Source organism: Syngnathus scovelli, chromosome 17, assembly GCF_024217435.2.
Source record: "Syngnathus scovelli strain Florida chromosome 17, RoL_Ssco_1.2, whole genome shotgun sequence".
NCBI classification, from domain to species: Eukaryota; Metazoa; Chordata; class Actinopteri; order Syngnathiformes; family Syngnathidae; genus Syngnathus; species Syngnathus scovelli.
The window spans coordinates 12,564,648-12,583,405 of NC_090863.1; the positions used below are offsets into that span (position 1 = coordinate 12,564,648).

The following is an 18,758-nucleotide window of genomic DNA, read 5'->3' on the forward strand; positions in this document are numbered from 1 at the left end:
TTTGATTTTATAAAAAAAAAAAATCAATAAATCAAACACGGCCTTAATGACGTCACTTAAATATGACAGTGTGCGTGTGTGTGTTTTCGTGTGAGACAGAAAGAAAGAAAAACTTGCGCTCCTCGGTTTACGACAGTAACGTCGTTTGTTTTTGTGCGCTCGTCTCAATGGTGGTGTGTTGGGAGACACTTCCTTACCGTCCACGAATGCTGACGAATGAACTATAATTATGGTGAAATTTTTGGTGAAAATTGCAATTCATTTTGTTAAAAAAAAAAAATGAGGAAAAATACCCCACTAACTTTGAGAGCAAAGATGAAAGTTGCGAATTGTCCTGCACCTATGCTGTGTCTGTGCTCCTTTTTTCCTTCTGTCACTGCAGAATGCTACAACACATGGCTTTACCCGAAATATTTTCTCTACTTAGACCGCTGACATGATGTTATTTTCTATGATCGTTTTAAGAACTGGAGCTTCCATTAAAGATTTGTGAAATTATATGGAATGACCAAAGTGAAATCCCCAATAAATTGCACATTTCCAATAAAACCAGATTGAGGTGTTTTTTTTAGGGTTCATTTATAGTAACAGTTCTACTGACAGAGGATAAAAATAATCTTTTTAAATTTCATCTGAATTATTTCAGGGCAGCTCGGTGGGGCACTGGGTAGCACGTCCGTCCGCCTCACAGTCAGGAGGGTGCGGGTTTGTTTCCATCTCCAGCCCTCCCTGCGTGGAGTTTGCATGTTCTCCCCGTGTCCGTGTGGGTTTTCTCTGGGCACTCCGGTTTCCTCCCTCATCCCAAAAACATGCTTGGTAGGCCGATTGAGCACTCCAAATTGTGCCTAGGTGTGAGTGCGAATGGTTGTTTGTCTCTCTCTGTGTGCCCTGCGATTGGCTGGCAATCGGTTCAGGGTGTCCCACGCCTACTGCCCGTTGACGCCTGGGATGGGCTCCAGCGTGCCCGCGACCCCCGTGGGGACAAGCGGTACAGAAAATGGATAGATGGATTATTTTCAGATGTTTGTAAACTACCATAGGGAAAGCCCTCGCTCGCTCGGGTTCAGGCCAACAGACTCACCCCCCCTGTCAGAAAGCATCCTTCCTGAGTCTCAGTGGATTTCGCCCAAGTACAGGCACCACAGATATGGTTTTCATTGCTCGACAACTGCAAGAAAAATGGCGGGAACAAAATCAACCACTATACATGGCCTTCATAGACGTCACCAAGGCCTTCGATTCAGTTCGCCGTCTGGCCCTTTGGCTGGTTCGATCCAAGATTGGCTGCCCGGACAAATACATCAGAGTACTGAGACTACCGCATGATAACATGTCAGCCACAGTGCTCAGCGGCAGTCGAGACGAGACGAGACGAGACGGAAACGGAACCCTTCAGGGTTGACACAGGTGTCCAACAGGGATGCGTTATCGCTCCAACACTATTTTCCATCTTTATCGCTGCTATCCTCCGCCACACAAGCAAGCATCTGCCCCACGGAGTCAAAATCATGTACAAAAAAAGACCCAAATCCTCCACCAAACACTACCAATCTGCAGTTTGCCTGTCCGCCCCCCCAAACACCCGACTGGAAAAGGTTGATTACATCTCGGCAGCCTCCTGTCATCCAAAGCCACCATTGATGATGAAATTGACCATCGCCTCAGCTGTGCCAGTGGGGCTTTCTCAAGGCTACGGAAGCGAGTCTTTGAGAAGCGTGACCTCCAAGCAAAGACCAAAATCCTGGTCTACAAAGCTGTGGTCCTCCCCACCCTTCTGTATGGGTCAGAAGCCTGGACCACATACAGCAGGCACTTAAGGGCACTGGAGACCTGCCATCAGAGATGCCTCCGGAAAATCCGATGATGATGATTATGATGTGTGTGTGTGTGTGTGTGTGTGTGTGTGTGTGTGTGTGTGTGTGTGAGTGAGACACAAAAAAATAATAATAATAATAATAATAATCTGCGACGCACCGAATCTAGCCGCAATGTTTGTTTCGAAAAAAATCTGCAATGGTAAAGCGCAAAGTAGCGAGGGATTACTGCACACTTTAGGATTGTTTCTTTTGGGCCCCAGCAAACTTTAGGATCAGTGTCTTAGTGAGGGTGTATTTGGGCTCAGGCATTTGCTTGAAGTTCTTATAAACCCCTTTGCTGACCTCCCGGTTCACACGGGTGAGGATAGAGAGAATATCTTCCTTCCGTTGACTGCAACAAAAAACACACGATAGCCAAGAAAAAAAGACATTATAGAGGACAACATGCAATGCAATGCAATAAAATTTTTTTTAAAAAAAGCAAATAAATAGTGATGGCTAAATGCTTCAAAAATATCTGACTGTGACTGCCATCTTCACAAGACAGGGTTGTGGATTTCTGTTGTGGCGCCTAATCAATTAGAAAATAATTTCATCTCACCTCTCAGCAGATCGTCTGAGTTGCTTGCATAGCTCCTGGATGTAGATGGAACCTGTGGCGGGTTTTCGAAATGACCTGTAGTTTTGCACGGTGGACATGCCCAGCAGGAAGTCGGCATCTGAGGCCACCGTCTCATCAACGATGCAGCCCGCATCCTCTTCCACCTGATTCTGTCTGACATCATTCGCCTCATTTGGGTTCGAGGGCAATGGCAAGGATCCTGTCTGATAGGCAGTTCCCTGACACGCTTGGATGAAGAACAGTTTGGGTTTCCCTGCCAAGGTTGGGGCTAATTCACTCGTAAAGGGCTTCGTCAGTTCTCGTAGGGACACCTTGTTGCCGTCAGTCCCCAAGACACAACTTTCTTTCCCGTGGGAGAGCACACACACGACCTAAAAATAAAAGAATGTGTACAAAGGGCGATTATTCGATTTCTGTTCATCATTACATCATACCCAACGCAAGATTCAAAAAGTCACCAACAATGCTGGCCTAAAAAATGCCACCCACATGCACACACACCCCAAAAGCCTAATTCAGCATAAATTCCCTCCTTGCCATCTTTCTCACCAGAGCATCCTCCATTGAAAAATTTCTTGTAGCAATGGTCCTTAGCTCATTTTTCATCTGTTCTGCAGTCAAATTGCGAAAGACTTTCACAATAAAGCCAAATTCAGCGAACAGTGACCTAAGAGCCGCTGTAAAATAGAGAAAAAAAAATGTTTGGACTTTTTCCATGAGTCCATTTTTATACAGCTTATGTTTCATTTGTGCAGGGTGGATCGATGACTTCATGAAAATACGCACCCGCGTCCTTGTCACTTCCACCCCTTCTCATCTGTTCCAGAAATTCCACATTGTTGATAATCACACATGGACCATGAGGGATGTGATCCATTGCGTAGTACTCAGTCTGCAGCACAAGCGCACAAATATAAATTATTTAGATGATCATTAAATGAATGACCTCTCAGATGTACACCGCAAAAATCAAACCTCATGAATGTTTTTTGCTTCCACTGAAAACGTCTCACTGTCAAAATGTCTTCTTTTATTGTATCATTTGCTTGAGGTCATGTTGGCTCATCAGATTTATCAGACAGTATTTTAATGCAATAAGTACGTACATCGATAGGCACAGCGCACGTGTGAATGGATGGATACCTGATCAGAATGGAACAAAAGCTGGGCGTTAGCGTCTTTATCTGAGGAAAATTGGCCGCCTGCATATGAGGAAAAACAAACAAACAAACGCACAGAGCAAATACAGTCAGAACTCTTTGGCTATAGGATATAAAAATGGCATGATCTTGTGAGGCATGTGCTTTGAAATACACACCGGTGAATTGAGTCTCAGATGGAGGCGCACCATTCTGCAGGAAGAAATCAGTTAGCGGAGCGACCAATTTTCCTCTCGGCATTTCCAAGCAGTCAGATAGATAGATAGATAGATAGATAGATAGATAGATAGATACGGATACGCACCTGGAAACCATTGCTTGCTTCGGCAGATGCAGCTGCAACGGAAAGGATTTGATGAATTTGAAAAGGTTAGCTCACTTCGGTGTAGCCTTCAAAGACTGACACCGACCGACCGGAATTGACCTTTTTGTACAGCTTCCTTAACTTGAAAAATTAGTCAAACATAAAAACAAGTAGGGATGGTAAGCTTAAGTGGTCATTCAAAGAATGCCCAGTACCTTTTTCAAATTGCTGGACAATCAATGCCAGTTGCATGTTCACTTTCTCCAGGATCGAACGTAGCTCGCGCAGATGGGATTGAGACAATAAACCCACTTTTTCCATTTCAATAAAGATGTCCAGCACCGTCTGGAATTTGCAGAACAAAACAAAAATCGGTGTCAAGTGTTTGAAGTGAATGGAAGAACGAGCACCTAAAAATGAGGGCAACGACATCTAGTGCAGAAATAAACACATGGAATTTACCACTACTGTTCTGATATGAAATGTACCAAAACATATATAGCAGGTGGCGTTTTGGGGGGGGAGAAAAAAAAAAGTTTTATGGAACATTCACAGCTTGCCTTTTTTTATCCCAAATTTTAAAACAATCATCTCTCAGGAGTGACGATTATATGATTTTTCCCAGGGGTTGTACGTTGGCTTCTTAAGCTTCTGACTACGTCTGCTTGTTTACAAATGCTCTTCACATACTAAATGGATTCCTTTGCTTTTACCAATGATTTTTCCAGACTGCATTTGACTATGTTTTCAGTCTAAATTAACTTACAAAGTATGACATTCTAATATAAATACGGTGGGTTGTGTTAAGGTCTTGAAGGAAGTGAGAAAACTCACATTGCATTCTTCCAGTTGTCTCCTGCCAATATTGTCCTGCAAGAGAAACTTCATCCTTTTGACATTTTCTTCAGTTATTTCATCGTATACACGATACAGCATCACCCTATTCACAATGCGTGGAAGATTACAAATTAGGTTTAGGACCGAGCTCGGGTCAAAGGAGGGAAAAAACACACACGCAGACACACACACTATTTTTGATACTTTTACCTGTAATTTGACAGTTTGTCAAAAGGATTTGCATCAGTTTCTTCCACATCCTGTGTGTTTATCTTTAAAAAGTTGAGGAGGTCAATCCGTCGGATCGTCTGCAGTAGCTGCTTAATAAATTCAATATTCAGGCAATCTTTTTCTTCTAGTCTGTTGAACAAATCTTTGGCATCTTTGACCTGTAATGGAAAGATAAAATTGAAAACACAGTTAGCAGAAAACGCTCAAGTAAAAAATGTTCACAAATCAAAATAGGATTACATTCCAGCTGTACTTTGATCAATTGTCTAAAAACATTGTTATTTCCTTCAATCTGCAAGAGTCGTGATTTAGAATTGCATTGACTAATACAGATTTGCAATCGCAAATATTGTAAAGAGTAAAATATGTGACCCTCACTCCTTCGAGATGTGTCTTGCTGAGAACGTCACGGCACAAAAAGCAGAGGGCGGCCACTTCAGAGGAATGCAGTTCGTCTGTGATTTCCATCAACGTTAGCCTCTCCATCCCAACTCAACCTTGCAGGTAAAAATGAGATTAGACCAAAAAAAAAAATAATAATAATAACATCAGTTTATGTGATCCTTGAAAGTCACCTGGTGGCGGCATTAGTACCTCAAGAGCTACTGGAAATGGAACGATTGCGTGATAACATTGAGATTATTTTAGATGAATAATTTAAACCCAAAGCATCGATGGCAAGTGTATTTACTTTTCAGCGCAACGGTGGTACGTTACCAGCAGAGTCTAAACAAATATATTATCAACCATTATTCCTTGGCGTGACTTCATTGAAAACGGGAAGCGAAAGATCAATTATTTTCAAGATTTCAATAACTATCCTTTCGTTAGTACACAAAAGTAATATCAATGCCGCATGATAAAAAAAAAAAAAATTAAAAAATCAATTGACATTATTTCAGGTAGACTATGACTTACCGCTGCGGAACGCTTGTCTCTTAAAGCTCAGGAGAGAAAACCAAAACCACTTCTTTATACTAGGTACGGTGGCGACTGGGGAAAAGTTGTTTTTTTTCGTTTTTTTTGTTTAGGGTTAGGGTTAGGGTAATCAATAAATTAAAATAAGCCCTCGACACGAAGTGCGTCGCCGTTCAGACAAAGTTTTACTTTTTCTTCTTCTTCTGTCAATCTTTATTGGGCCTGGCAAGGGATTACTGCCATCTATTGGTAAGTGTTTAGTTTACAATACAGTAAATCCATCGTTTATCGCTGATAATTGGTTCCAGGACCACCCACGATAGGTGAAAATCCGCGATGTAGAGAAAATATTGTTACAATATCCATAAAAGACTTTTATGAACCTTTATTGTACTTTATTGTAGCTTTAAACACTGTACATTGTGCTTTTAAATGTTTTTTTTGTATTCTTAAACACTTTAGTAAACATTTTAAAGTCAAACTGATTTTCATGAACATTCTTTATTTCAATAAATAGGGAAATAAAGAAAATAAATGAGTAGATATATACAACATCCACACAAGACTTTTATGAACCTTTATTGTAGTTTTATACACTTGATTGTTTTTTAAATAATTTTTGTATTTTTAAACACTTTTGAAAGATTTTTGTGAGAATGTGAGATTTCAGTGGGATCAGCTATCTTGGCTCGTGTCCGAGGTGAAGGGGAGGAAGTATTCTCTGGCAAACTGGAAGACATCATTTGGTTTCTTCAGTAGTAAAAATTGCAGGAAGTCAGAAATGAGCGCACGGATTTCTGGGTGTGCTTTTAAGTATGACGCATGATCAGCCTTCAGCTCCTCCTGTAAAACACATAACAAGAATGTTCAGATTAATTTGGAAGAATTACCAAGGCCTATCAAAAAATATACTGTCACAGTATTAAGTCTCAACATAAGAGTTGGAAAAATATAAATGACCCTTTGAAAACAATACCTACATTTTGATAGTGAGAGTCAGGGACGGACATACGGTCATTTAACAACATATCATTTCTCTTCTTACCTTTCTGTCCAAGAACTTTGAACGCATTTGTATATCTTCTTCCCACACCAGGGGCATTTTGTGATAAGCTATTAGAAAACAAACATACTTATAAACACAGTCCATTATGTGATAGAATTAGTACACTGTGCAATATAGGTGTGAATACCTTCCTCTTTCTGTGATGGCAACTGCAGTAGTTTCATCACAACTGGAGAGCCCACCTGCAATCTGCTAGCAAGATGCCTAAACAAACAATTATCTCCACTATACTTGATGACTTTCGGTGTGGGCTTTTTTGGTCACGGGAAGAGTGCACAAGTCACAAGTGCGTGATTTATAGGTGTGGTGAGGCCTATTATGATCTATTATCAGATCATGGGATCACCCCCTTTGCTTGACAAAATGTGCAATTTAGATATCATTTCATATTTTACTCTGCATTGATGCAATGAATCTTACCCATCAGGTAAAAAGTAACACTGCCATGTCGTAGGGCTTTCATCCACAGAATGAACAATTCTCTCCACTCCAAAGACCTCCACAGTCTCCCCCTCAATCTCCATCTGTTCCTCTTCGAGTCCTCGCTGATCAAACACAAACGTAAGATCACAATGGGAAAAAACCTCACTTGAATTTGCTTAACCTTTATGTCTTGAATGTGGGAGGAAGCGGGATTACAGAGAGAACCAACGTATGATCAGGGAGAACATGGACTGCACACTGGATGGTCAGAGAGGAGATTTGAAGAGGCAGACGGGCCTCGAGTCATCTAGGAAAGAGTGACCCCTAGTGGGCACAAAGGGGAATGGATGAAACTGTTTGGAACATGTCTCAACATATCCGCTTCTGCTCTTTCTCTTTCGCTCTCGTCGAGTTGGCGAGCCAACATTAAGATGACAAAACAGATGCTAACCGTCAGCACAGCCAATAAAGTGGTTTTGTCATTGTTGGCTAGAGCTCCAATTTTCACCACCCAATGGTATCTAAATATATATTTAGCCCTACAGAACGTGAAAGCAAGTCAATCTGCAGTTTTTCAATCACTCACAAAAGTCGTCCATCTGATGCGTAATTTCTGGTCAAAAGAGATGAAATTCATATGCTCTGGGACTTTCTTCCTCAACACCATAAGACGCATGAGCAAGAAGTTGGAACCCTCCGTTACAAGGCCTCTGAGGGCATCCATGGAATATGAAGCACTGTCTCTTGTCACCTCCTGGACAAACACACACATAAAGAAAGACATGCACAAAGTATCTCACAGTCAACTGGAACTTGAGTTTTATTATTGCGCTGGACATGTCATGTATTTGGTTCCTGGGCCTTGAGTTGGGATTTACCTGACTGAATCCACCTCATAATAGCATGACTGTCATGTCAAAATGACAGAAACCATCAACAGTACAATATAACACGTACATCATCTGCAGCACAGATACATTCTGATCCCAAGTTTACCGAATAACATTTTTCCCTTGGTGGCATTTAAGTTGTAACTCACCTTTCCATCAGTGGTGACTTTGTCAATGCTCATTTGTCCGTCACATTGCACCATGTGACACCGCTTGTCCAAAATGTGGTCATCGAGCTAAAAAGAGGTGCAAGTCATTCAAAGTATTATACAGGAGCTATGCCATAAATGTGTGCGCTGTATGTAACACACTCCGTGACTTGCCTTGACGTACTCGTGGTGGTCCTCCTCCAGCACCTCGAGGTCAGCAGTTAGGTAGGCTAACATGGAATAGAAAAACACACGAGACTGCAATGTGAAGCATTGCATCCAATGGAGAGAAGATGCTTATGCGTCTGTCCATGGTTATTCAGTCTTTGATGTACAGGCTAGTTTCATGAGGTCGCTTCACCTGTCACCGTTGTTCCACACGGGGAGTTGTCGATGGCCCCCTGGCTTTGAGCATGAACCAGCAGACATGGTTGATGGGCTCTGTGGGCAAACTCCACTGACACGCAGAACCTCCCGATGTCTCGACCCCCTTCTGACATGGTCACCAGAGAGTCCGCAAACACACATTTTGACAGCTCCACAGGCTCTGGCAAAGAGAAGATGGTAACTTGAAACACTTTTGTCTTGAACAGCAAAAAACAAAATGACCAAGATATCATCATTATGTCTTCAGGAACAATGTCCATACACTTGTTTAGGAATACTTATTTAAGTTTAACGTGCAATTGATTTGAATTGAATCATTTTTCTATTTTCGTCAACAATACAAGAAAGCTATACCAATGAAGTCATGCTAAAAATGCTGATTTATTTGATCAGATGCTTGGTCATCTATAAGGAGGGATGGGAAATTTGACATGACAGTGCGCAAGGGCTGCTACTGAATTTCTATTCATTCTTTTCTTTTCTTTTCTTTTCTTTTCTTATACTTTGCAGGTTATTTGAAATCTCATTCTAAATCTGGCCGTGGTTTGAGTGTTTCAGTACTCCAGGCGCCAAAAACAGGTGGTCGTGCTCTCTCTCTCTCTCTCTCTCTCTCAGGCGTGTGCATAACTTTTGTATAAACGATAGCTCGCCCATGGACTCACCAATGAGGGACAGGAACGTGATCGCTTCTTCGGAGACCTCCATCTCAGCATCGTCCTTGGCTCGCTTGGTCTCCTCCAAGGGGTAATCTGGACTTTCCACCTCATCGGGCGCCTCCATTATCGTCCCGTGTCGAAAACAGACTTTCCACCCGTGGTGGGAAATATCAAACGCCGCATAAACTGGGTGACAAAAGACGGACAAGCGTTACGACACACTAATTGTGGTCAACATTGTGTGCAGGTCTTTTGGGCTTCTCTTCTCCGCTGGAAAGCCTCTTTTATGCTTCAGAGAACAGACGACAGACGAGTTGTCAAGCGTTGTCACGGCAACCGGGGATCGAGTGCCGTAAAGCTGCGTGTGAGTGGGCAGGCCAATTTGGAAATAACCGACTTGACGCTCATCGTATTTGTAAAATGTCATTTCAAATTTTATTTCATTATCATCTATCCATAAATTGTATATATGGAAATCTCTTTTGCCTCGCTTCACAATTTTTAGGCACACCGACCTTATTTGGGAGAGAATGTTTTCCAAACATGCAGAAATGACTGGAAAAAACAAACAAACAAACAAACCCATCTGTCCATTTTCACATACTGGGTGTGCCAACACGTTAGTTAGTCCATATAATCTGAATCGTGAATTACACATCAATCCGGAATAAGATGATGTAGACAAGTTAGTCTAAATTTTAAACCTTTTTGAATGGGAATTTGATCACATATGTGTTTGGTTCACATGTTTGCATGGTTAATTTTTTTGTACCACATTCAAATACTGTACTTGTAAAAATGTTGCACTCAAGAAACAGGCGGTTTCCTGAAGCTCATGAACGGCTTGTGACATCATACTTCTTCTTTCCTCAGAAATGTGTCATTGTCTTCAGACAGAGAGCAAAGGAATATCAACAAAGTGGGAGGTAAGAACTTTTTCTTAAGTTATCTTTATATTTTCACATTTAAAAAGGCAATAAAGGATATTTGCCATACGTCCTTATTTATCACTGCTTGAGGAGTTAAGTCAAATGACTGTTGACAAAGCTCTATTGTTTTTGAACAATGCAAGATGGGACTATTTGTTTATGTCACTTGAACCAACATTTGACAGTAACAGGAAGGCTATAGCAGCTCAAATGTCTATCGAAATGCCTTTGGATTTATCAAGCAGTTTACCAAATGACAGCTTTTTTTTTTTTTTGTAAACACAAAGAGGAAGTTTGAAAAGACAGGAAACTATTTTGCATTGGCTAATCACAGTATGTCTTGAGTCTTATGAACAGCTATTCTTTTTCTTTGCTTGCTTATGTTTGTTGGCATGTGTGCACTTGCAGGTTGGCAATGAAGGTGTGTCCGCTTCATCCACTAGTTTGCTGCAGTCTGCTGATTCTATGGGCCTTTCAAAGTGGTAGATAACGTTTGATCACTCGTAAAACGGTCACAAACTATGCGCATTCATGCACACACGCACGCACACAAAATCATTTAATGGTGGTTACCATCCCGGCCGGAGTCAATTCACCATTATGGCCTCGCTGCCAGAAGAAAGGGACAACAATTTAAACAGTAATCCCCGCGGTGCAAATCCAAAAATACAAAGTTCATCTGATGTACTGCATCCGTATTCCTTTTCAGCGGAGACCACCAACGCGGAAGTCTGTCAGGATGAAAAATCCATCGGCAATGTATGAAATACACGCTTGAACTTCCAAGTTCTATTCTGTGCAAATCCAAGTTGCTTACATTTGCCCCCCCCCCCCTCCTCCAGCTCCAACTGTTGAGTTCCTCATTGCATGAGCATAACTTTATGGATATTGAAGAGAATAATAATTTTAACTGCTTCCTTTATCCAACAAATCTACTCAACTGCTCGTGGATCTTCCCCACTTTAGATAAGGAGTTTCAACTTTATGTTCATATCAGGTTTGTATTTGAACTTTACTCAATGGTGTAATGAACATGAATCAAAATGTTGACGCCTTTGCGTTTTGTATCTGACTTTCCTTGCAGCATTTGTGATAATAACAGCACAGTTCAGCCCCTTCATCTTATATCAAAACAACATTCTGGATCAACGTGCATTGCTCTGAAGCAATACGAGTGCTTGTATGTGATCATTCAATTCAATGTGTCCCTGCACCATCAGTGGGCCGTCTACAGCTATGTGTACGACACTGAAATGATGGGTAATAGACAATTCTGCTTTTTGAAAACAATTTCAAAAATATAGTATGATTTAGGAACTTATGACAAATTAGTTTTATTCTGAAAAATCTGTTCTAAATACAATAATCACAAAACTGCTAACTTGGTACTAATTCATTGTTTTATGTGCGAAAAATAAAAGTCGAAACTTTTGGGAGGAGGTATTTACATTGATGATGTATTAAAGTGAGTTGTTCCTGGATGAAACTGTTTTTATTTTTTCATTGTGTTGACAGAGGTCTTACCTCCACCTGGAAACATTTCTGCTTCAGTCAAAGATAAAGACCTAGTGGTGACCTGGGACAAGCCCCGCGGACGTGCTAACTACCGCTCCGTGTGCTTTGAATACCAGTTGGCTGTGGGCAACCAGGTAAATTATACTGTCCTCGAAATAATATTCCCGACATAAAATACGCACTATACTGTATGTTTAAATTGCTGTGATTCATCGGTGAACAGGAACAAACACAAATCCAATGTTGCGAGCTGTCACATACAATGCCAAATGCCAATCTAGCTTCCACCTACAGTGTGAAAGTCAGAACCAGGAAAAGGTCTACTTGTTCAGGGTCACAATTATGGAGCGACTGGAGTGACACTGTCAGTGAGTATCAAGTCATTCTACCTTAAAATATTATTTATACACCTTACCAGGGGGGATGGTCTGATTTTATTTAAGGTGTATTGAATTCTGAACACATTTTCAACACTATACAGGACTGTCTCAGAAAATTAGAATATTGTGATAAAGCTCTTTATTTTCTGTAATGCAATTAAAAAAACAAAAATGTCATCCATTCTGGATTCATTACAAATCAACTGAATTATTGCAAGCCTTTTATTATTTTAATACTGCTGATTATGGCATTTTGGAGTTTTCTTAAGCTGTAAGCCATAATAAGCAACATTAAAATAATAAAAGATAAACGTAATCAGCTCAGTTCAGAGTGCAGTTAACGCTTTTTTTTTTCTTCTTCACAGTAATACAACAGTCTTTTTACACGTTCAACATCACGATAATCGTCGCAATCGCAATTGGAATACCTATGATCCTTCTGACTCTGCTGTTGTTGGTCCGCAATCACAGGTACTGCGTCTTGGTTTTAAAGTGTCACTCTGAAATGATTTGCCTGGCCCGATTGTTTTTCTCACTTCTCGACTGAAAAACGTATTTATTTGTTTGGAAATTCACGTAACGCACGTACGCACTTTTTTTGTTTTCGTTTTAGGGTGGCACAGGTTCTGTATCCCACAATTCCTCGTCCCCCATTAAAGTACAAACATTTTCTGGAGGAAAACAACGCATTCAATGTAAGGATATGGCTACGCTTGTTCGCACTTGTTGCACAATGAATCCCTCCACACATGCAATAATCAAGAAAATAACTGTTGTTTTTTTTCTTCATTAAAATATTCTTTTTTACAGTTTTATCATCCTTCTCCATCTGTGAAATATGAAGAGGAGATTACAGTGGTGGAGGATGCAGAGAAAAGTCATTAAAGTCATTTTAATGTCATGAATCAAACAATTATTTTCTGCTTCATTTAATGGAATACTTTTGGATTTTAAATTAAATTACATTTTTAAAAGCCCGTTCAGACAGGCTTGCCTTGAGTCTGGAAATATGATACTCGAAATGCTAACCACCTTATTAGAACAAAACATAAAATGACTACAAAGAGAGGAACTAGTGACATATTGATGGGCAAAAACATACTGGTGTTCCAGATATGAAGGACGGACTGCAAGATCATTTACAACTTGGTATGCCCAGAGGGGTAAATGATGGAGCGAGCATAGTAAAAGTGACATGTTGGCAAACACGAGATGCACAGCAGAGACGACGACAACAACGCAGTACACAACACTGACACTGTCAGATCAATTATCAGCGTCACAAAGTCAAATGTGCTTCTGTAATAATAAATGGCATATTTTCCTAGATTCTGTTTTGCTAAAACACCGGTTCTGTCGTCATACCAGGAATTTGAAATGACAATACTGTACTTCCAAGGTCAAGCGGTTGGTGATGCTGAGACATTATTAGTCAAAATGATTTAAAGCAGCGACGTCTCTTTTATAATCCTGTCAGCAGAGATTTTTTTTTTGCTCCTGATACTCGTTTGTAATTTGACACAACTGACAGACAGAACACCAGCGATGGATGCCCTTGTACTGCGTTATTCTTCTCGTGTTCACTTTGTCCACTTGATGAATGCGCTCTGAGATCATTGAACTACTTTGTAAAAGAATATCAGGCACTATTTGCCCAGTGTTTGTCAAATTTGATTGTGCCAAGGAACATATTACATCAGAGGGAAAGAAAAGAAAAAAAAAAAAAAAAAAAAAAATCAGGATATATAGGTTATATTTTCCTTGTGATCACCTGATGACCACCAGCCTAAAAATGGATGGATTATATGTGCCAATATTTGGCCACATTTTCTTACAATGAATGCATTTTACAAAAAGGACACTTTTCCAGCATATCTTTTGCTTTGGATTTTAGCATTAGTTAAGAAATGCTTTGTATTGTGCACCATTTCTTGCATAATATACATGGGACAAAAATAAATACAATATAAACGGTAGTGCAAGAAAAATGCTAGCAAATAAAAGAAAGGAACCACTTAAATCATTCAAATTCAAGAATGTACCTATGACCGTTAGGCTTTCAGTTCTTCCAAGCACATACTGCGCTTGCCCAATTCCCAATTAGAAATAAAGTACATACAAACCCAATTTAGAGATTGTCGGACAATCAGACGTCTCATCATCCCTGGCAGTTTGTCAAATCTTCTTCTGTCCACCCCCCAACGTGCTGATGGCTTGCAGCTCTGGAGAAAACATCTCATTCAGATCTTTATTTTTCTGTAGGAAATTGTCCAGCATCTTCAGCTGATTGGAATCCTGGGAAAAGAAATAGGAGTGGCTATGATTATTCATATACTATATACATATATATTTAAGAAAATATGAATCTGGAGAGCAAACTACCCACAGTACTGAATTTGAGTTGTTTCAAACATTTGCAGGACACTAAAACCAAAATCCCCATGTAGAAATGAAACTTTCACGATTGAGCTATGCTGAATTCCGATTGACTTTTCTCACCATTGTTTCATCTTCAGCCATCTGCTGCAACTCCCGCAGCATCTCTCGTATCAAGTCAGCCTCCCATTTGGTGATTACTTCAGGGGTTACATCGTCAAACATAGACTCAGTCTGTATTTCCTCGCCGGTATAGTCCACAGTGTCAGTCAAAGATATTGTCAAGTCAAGAGCCAGCATCTGAAACAGAACCTTGTTAGGTGCTGAGTGTAACACTCGTTAAATTGCTAGAGCGTTGCCCAAATGCAAACATGCTCACCGAAGTTATGCGCTTTTCAGCCGATTGCATCCCGCTTACTTCTTTGAACAGCCATACAAATTGTTGCAGTGCAAGCTTGAAGTTTTTCATCCATTCATCCGGTACATGTTGGTCAGCAGAATGCATGAGATAATTCCTGCATTGGATCAGCTGCAACACAACCAATTGTTGAGACAGTATCTAAACAACTTTCACAACATGAATCTGTGTACACGACGCAGCTCCAGTTTTGCACATAAATGGAACGGGAAAAAAAAAAAAATGGAACACGTAAGAATGTATCATTTTAGAGTGGCACTTTACATTGGGGTTTCATAAAACATGAAAAAAAAAATCCAAGTGCTATTTATTAACCGGCATATTACGGCTGCTAACCTTTTTCACACGAGATAAACTTTCATCTGAGTTTACAGAGGCAAAGCAGTCACAGAAGTTGATGAGGTTGAGCAGAGCAGAAGGATCACACTGATGTGCATTCACACAGCGCTGACCTCGTGGCATGTAAGCCTGGAAAGACATATGGCAAAAGAATAGTATTGGTTAGTAGTAGAATACTATTTATATCTAGGAGAGCAACATGTGATAAAGCAGTTACAAAAAAATAAAAATAAAAAGTGCTTCCATTAGATAGCAAAATAGACAATAAATCATTTTACACATCAGATCAAGTTCATTGGAATCAGGTCGTGTAAAGTCAAAGTCAGCTTCTGCTATGTTCCTTAAATGTTGTGTACCTTAGCCAACTCCCAGTGGCATGTCCTCCACACAGAAGGAATGCAGTTGTCCCAGTTGAGAATGGAATCAGGTCGTCTGTGGTGCTTGAGAATCTCAGACCTCCAGTCTAAACACGGGCCACATGCCCTGGAACGCTGCACAAGTGTTTTACATGATTTCAATTGTAAAAGTAACTACGTACAAATACATTCATAATGTACTAAGGTAGATTCTGCGGTTATCTGTACTTCACCTGAATAATCAATAGTCCACGTTCGAGCAAGCCATAGAGCTCTACTCGTAAACATAGAGCGCCGGAGTACTTTGACTAAGTCTATTGAAAACTTTCCCTTTGTCTTGGACACCGCTAAAAGTAACGAAGCAGGACGTGTTTTCGCACCTTAATGTCCACGGACTGGCATGATCGTCGGCATTGTTCACGGAGAGAAGGATTCTTAAGGAGCAAATCTTGGTGAAAACCTTGCATCTGCTCATTGGTGAAGTTATGGAGAACGTCTTTCAGGATATACAGACATTGTCCTGCTTTGAGCCAATTTGCGTATTCTCTGTCGTTGAGACGCGCTTCAAGGTATCCGTGACACATTGTGTCTTCCCGCTTTCTTCAAATAAACCCGTTTGCAAAATGGACGAGGAAGAAGAAAATAAGCTCCGCCCCCTCACCTGCAGTCACGCATCTCGTCGGTAGACGGCACTCTTGACCACCTTTTTACTATGAAAACGCTTAGATTTGTGTTTGTATACAAAAGCAATCATCTTAAAACTAAATCGCAATTATTATGTTGAATTGTATTGTTTCGTATAAGATGCGCAGGTCAACCTGCACGATTCGGTTGTGAGACGAGGTAAAACACACTACTCGGGTAGAAGTATATATACTTGTGTTAAAAAACAAAACAATGTAAGAATAATTTGATCCAGTAAGCGTGGGAACAGTCTGGCCTTGCAGGTCACACTTTTGACACAATTGTAAATCTAGCGAGGACATGAATGTTCTTCAATGTCGCTTAGCCTTGGTCTTACATATATCATATTTGTGGCGCGATTAGAAATCATGTTTTTCAAGTCACATATCACTGTATGTTGTTTCTTACACACATGAAGAAAGGTGAATTCCCGACCAATCGGAAGCAGGGCGGCTTGAAAGTGTTCCATTTTAGTCTGCGGGACAATTCTGTGAGTCCTTTTTTGTCCAATAAACGCATTTGTGATCAGCTCAGGCCTGGTTCAAGTGTTTCTTAGTCCGCAAGTCAATTTCTTGCAAAGCTTTGAATGCGTTTATCGAACCTAAAATCACACAAAAGGAGAGAGCACAGACATTCCACGTTGCGCATATTTTGATCACTTGTAAGCTCTAACCAATTTCCTTAGCATTAAGTCTGGCTTGTCAGGCTAATGCGAAATAGCCTAAACTATTCTTCCAGTAAATTATCATCTATTCTTCCTGAGCTCGGGAGTGTTCGAGCTACGAACAGGTCAGGGACACGAGAGCGGAATTTGTTATTGTGTGTGTTCCGTTGTGTTTACGCAGTTGTATTCACACAGAAGTAAGGGCAATGAACTTAGCTCACTGCTAGCACTTGTTGTAATCTGCAGTCCTTTTTTCAAGGTAGTAAGTCAAACTCGTTTTTTTCGCCGGCCGCATTGTAGTCCTAGCTTCTTTCGGAGGGCCATTATGACTGTCAACCCAAATAAATTCATGAGCACCTCATATTATAAACAGTAAAAGCCACAAAACAAACTGGCAAATAGCTCGTTTTCAAATCAAACTGGTCAAATATTTAGAAAAATACGTAGGTATTATTAAAAGTGAAGACAATTTGCAATTCTAGTAATTTGATGCACAATTTGTCTTCGCGGGCCACATAAAATGATGCGGCGGGCCGTATCCGGCCACCCGGCCGGGCCTTGACTTTGACACCGGTGTTGTAAGTGACCAGCCAGATATGTAAGGTAAAAATGGGCCTGGAAATCTTTTATTCCTCCTGGGTACAAATTTGAATCGCAAGTGTCTAAGCTTTAGTGGGTCTTTGATTGATTGTTGCGTCCCGATAAACTGGATCCTTGTCATCACCGTGACTGGAATGATGCCCCAAAAAAAGCAAGAAAGGTAAGAACCTTTGATCACTGTATCTGATTTAAACAATAACAGAAGGCACCATTTAAACATATTCCCCTTAAATTATGAAAATGAAAAGACATTTGTGATGTATCACATAATTTTAGCGCTACATGAAAATTTAATGAGTCTTTTAGGATGCACCGGGAAAAACAAATACCCCTCTATCTTTGTAATTGGATCTCTAAGGATTTGAAGATAGTTAAAGTAGATTAGATGCCTCGGAGTGTGTTTATGTGAGCCATTGAGGGCGTGTATGCATATGAGTGCTGTTCTGGGATCATAGGTAGGCTGTGTATATATATATATATTGTGTGCATGTATTAGTGAGAGAGAGAGAACGAGAGCGAGAGCGAGAGCGAGAGAGAGAGCGAGAGAGAGAAAGAGAGAGCGAGAAAGAGAGAGAGAGAGAGAGAGGTGAATGTGTGCCCAGCAGTCCCATCGTCCCAGCAGGGTGTTTCTTAAGCAGACGAGATCAAAGCCACATTAGTATTCTGAAATAAATCACAATGTTCAGTCCTCACTGCGCGGGTCCCCAAACACACATGCACGCACACACCCGACCATCCCTCCCTTCAAAAGAGAGTGCCACCCCACCCTTTTCCTCCATCCAATACCCCCCCACCGCCCCAAGTGGCTGTCAGAGCTATCTGCCTGCTGAATCCTTTGTTACATCCTTTCACTTTTCACCTACCAGCACGAGCCTCCTTCCTTCTGCAATCTAGTCTAAAACGCTTTGTCAAAGGAAGCCACTGGCAAAAAAAGTAGTCAGAAATCTGTTTTTTGACAAGTATATCCTCAGGAAGATACCTCGGCGTCTCTCATTGCATCTCATTTTGCTCCGTCTCCCTCCTGAACTTACTTGAGC

At 40.7% G+C, this 18,758-nt stretch overlaps 4 protein-coding genes across 5 annotated transcripts; 1 reads left to right on the forward strand and 3 right to left on the reverse strand.

The window, feature by feature from the left end:
• Positions 1–271: 271 nt before the first annotated feature.
• casp8 (caspase 8, apoptosis-related cysteine peptidase) lies at positions 272–6,099 on the reverse strand. The gene is made up of 12 exons (XM_049747105.2): positions 5,890–6,099; positions 5,350–5,468; positions 4,951–5,129; positions 4,738–4,843; positions 4,119–4,248; positions 3,904–3,935; positions 3,758–3,791; positions 3,583–3,641; positions 3,226–3,331; positions 2,989–3,116; positions 2,419–2,810; positions 272–2,208 (listed from the first exon to the last, which is right to left on the reverse strand). Exons 2-12 carry the CDS (start codon positions 5,455–5,457, stop codon positions 2,052–2,054), a joined length of 1,431 nt encoding a protein of 476 aa, XP_049603062.1. The 5' UTR covers positions 5,458–5,468; positions 5,890–6,099; the 3' UTR covers positions 272–2,051.
• A 353-nt stretch (positions 6,100–6,452) lies between these two features.
• catip (ciliogenesis associated TTC17 interacting protein) lies at positions 6,453–9,610 on the reverse strand. Its single transcript, XM_049747120.1, has 9 exons — positions 9,467–9,610; positions 8,779–8,964; positions 8,592–8,647; positions 8,418–8,504; positions 7,965–8,132; positions 7,376–7,500; positions 7,083–7,159; positions 6,935–7,002; positions 6,453–6,732 (listed from the first exon to the last, which is right to left on the reverse strand). Exons 1-9 carry the CDS (start codon positions 9,582–9,584, stop codon positions 6,565–6,567), a joined length of 1,053 nt encoding a protein of 350 aa, XP_049603077.1. The 5' UTR covers positions 9,585–9,610; the 3' UTR covers positions 6,453–6,564.
• A 103-nt stretch (positions 9,611–9,713) lies between these two features.
• Positions 9,714–13,197, forward strand: LOC125984836 (granulocyte-macrophage colony-stimulating factor receptor subunit alpha). 2 transcript variants are annotated; one of them, XM_049747115.2, is made up of 11 exons: positions 9,714–9,824; positions 10,334–10,386; positions 10,798–10,871; positions 11,099–11,148; positions 11,232–11,386; positions 11,474–11,649; positions 11,905–12,038; positions 12,128–12,272; positions 12,650–12,755; positions 12,898–12,979; positions 13,095–13,197. In XM_049747115.2, exons 1-11 carry the CDS (start codon positions 9,747–9,749, stop codon positions 13,167–13,169), a joined length of 1,128 nt encoding a protein of 375 aa, XP_049603072.1. In that variant the 5' UTR covers positions 9,714–9,746; the 3' UTR covers positions 13,170–13,197. The 2 variants fall into 2 exon arrangements, with proteins under 2 accessions (XP_049603072.1, XP_049603071.1); XM_049747114.2 differs by having other exon boundaries at positions 12,650–12,754; positions 12,891–12,979.
• An 893-nt stretch (positions 13,198–14,090) lies between these two features.
• Positions 14,091–16,399, reverse strand: zgc:153935 (uncharacterized protein LOC777611 homolog). Its single transcript, XM_049747131.2, has 6 exons — positions 16,154–16,399; positions 15,774–15,908; positions 15,415–15,546; positions 15,040–15,189; positions 14,784–14,960; positions 14,091–14,579 (listed from the first exon to the last, which is right to left on the reverse strand). Exons 1-6 carry the CDS (start codon positions 16,355–16,357, stop codon positions 14,460–14,462), a joined length of 918 nt encoding a protein of 305 aa, XP_049603088.1. The 5' UTR covers positions 16,358–16,399; the 3' UTR covers positions 14,091–14,459.
• Between the last annotated feature and the right edge of the window lie 2,359 nt (positions 16,400–18,758).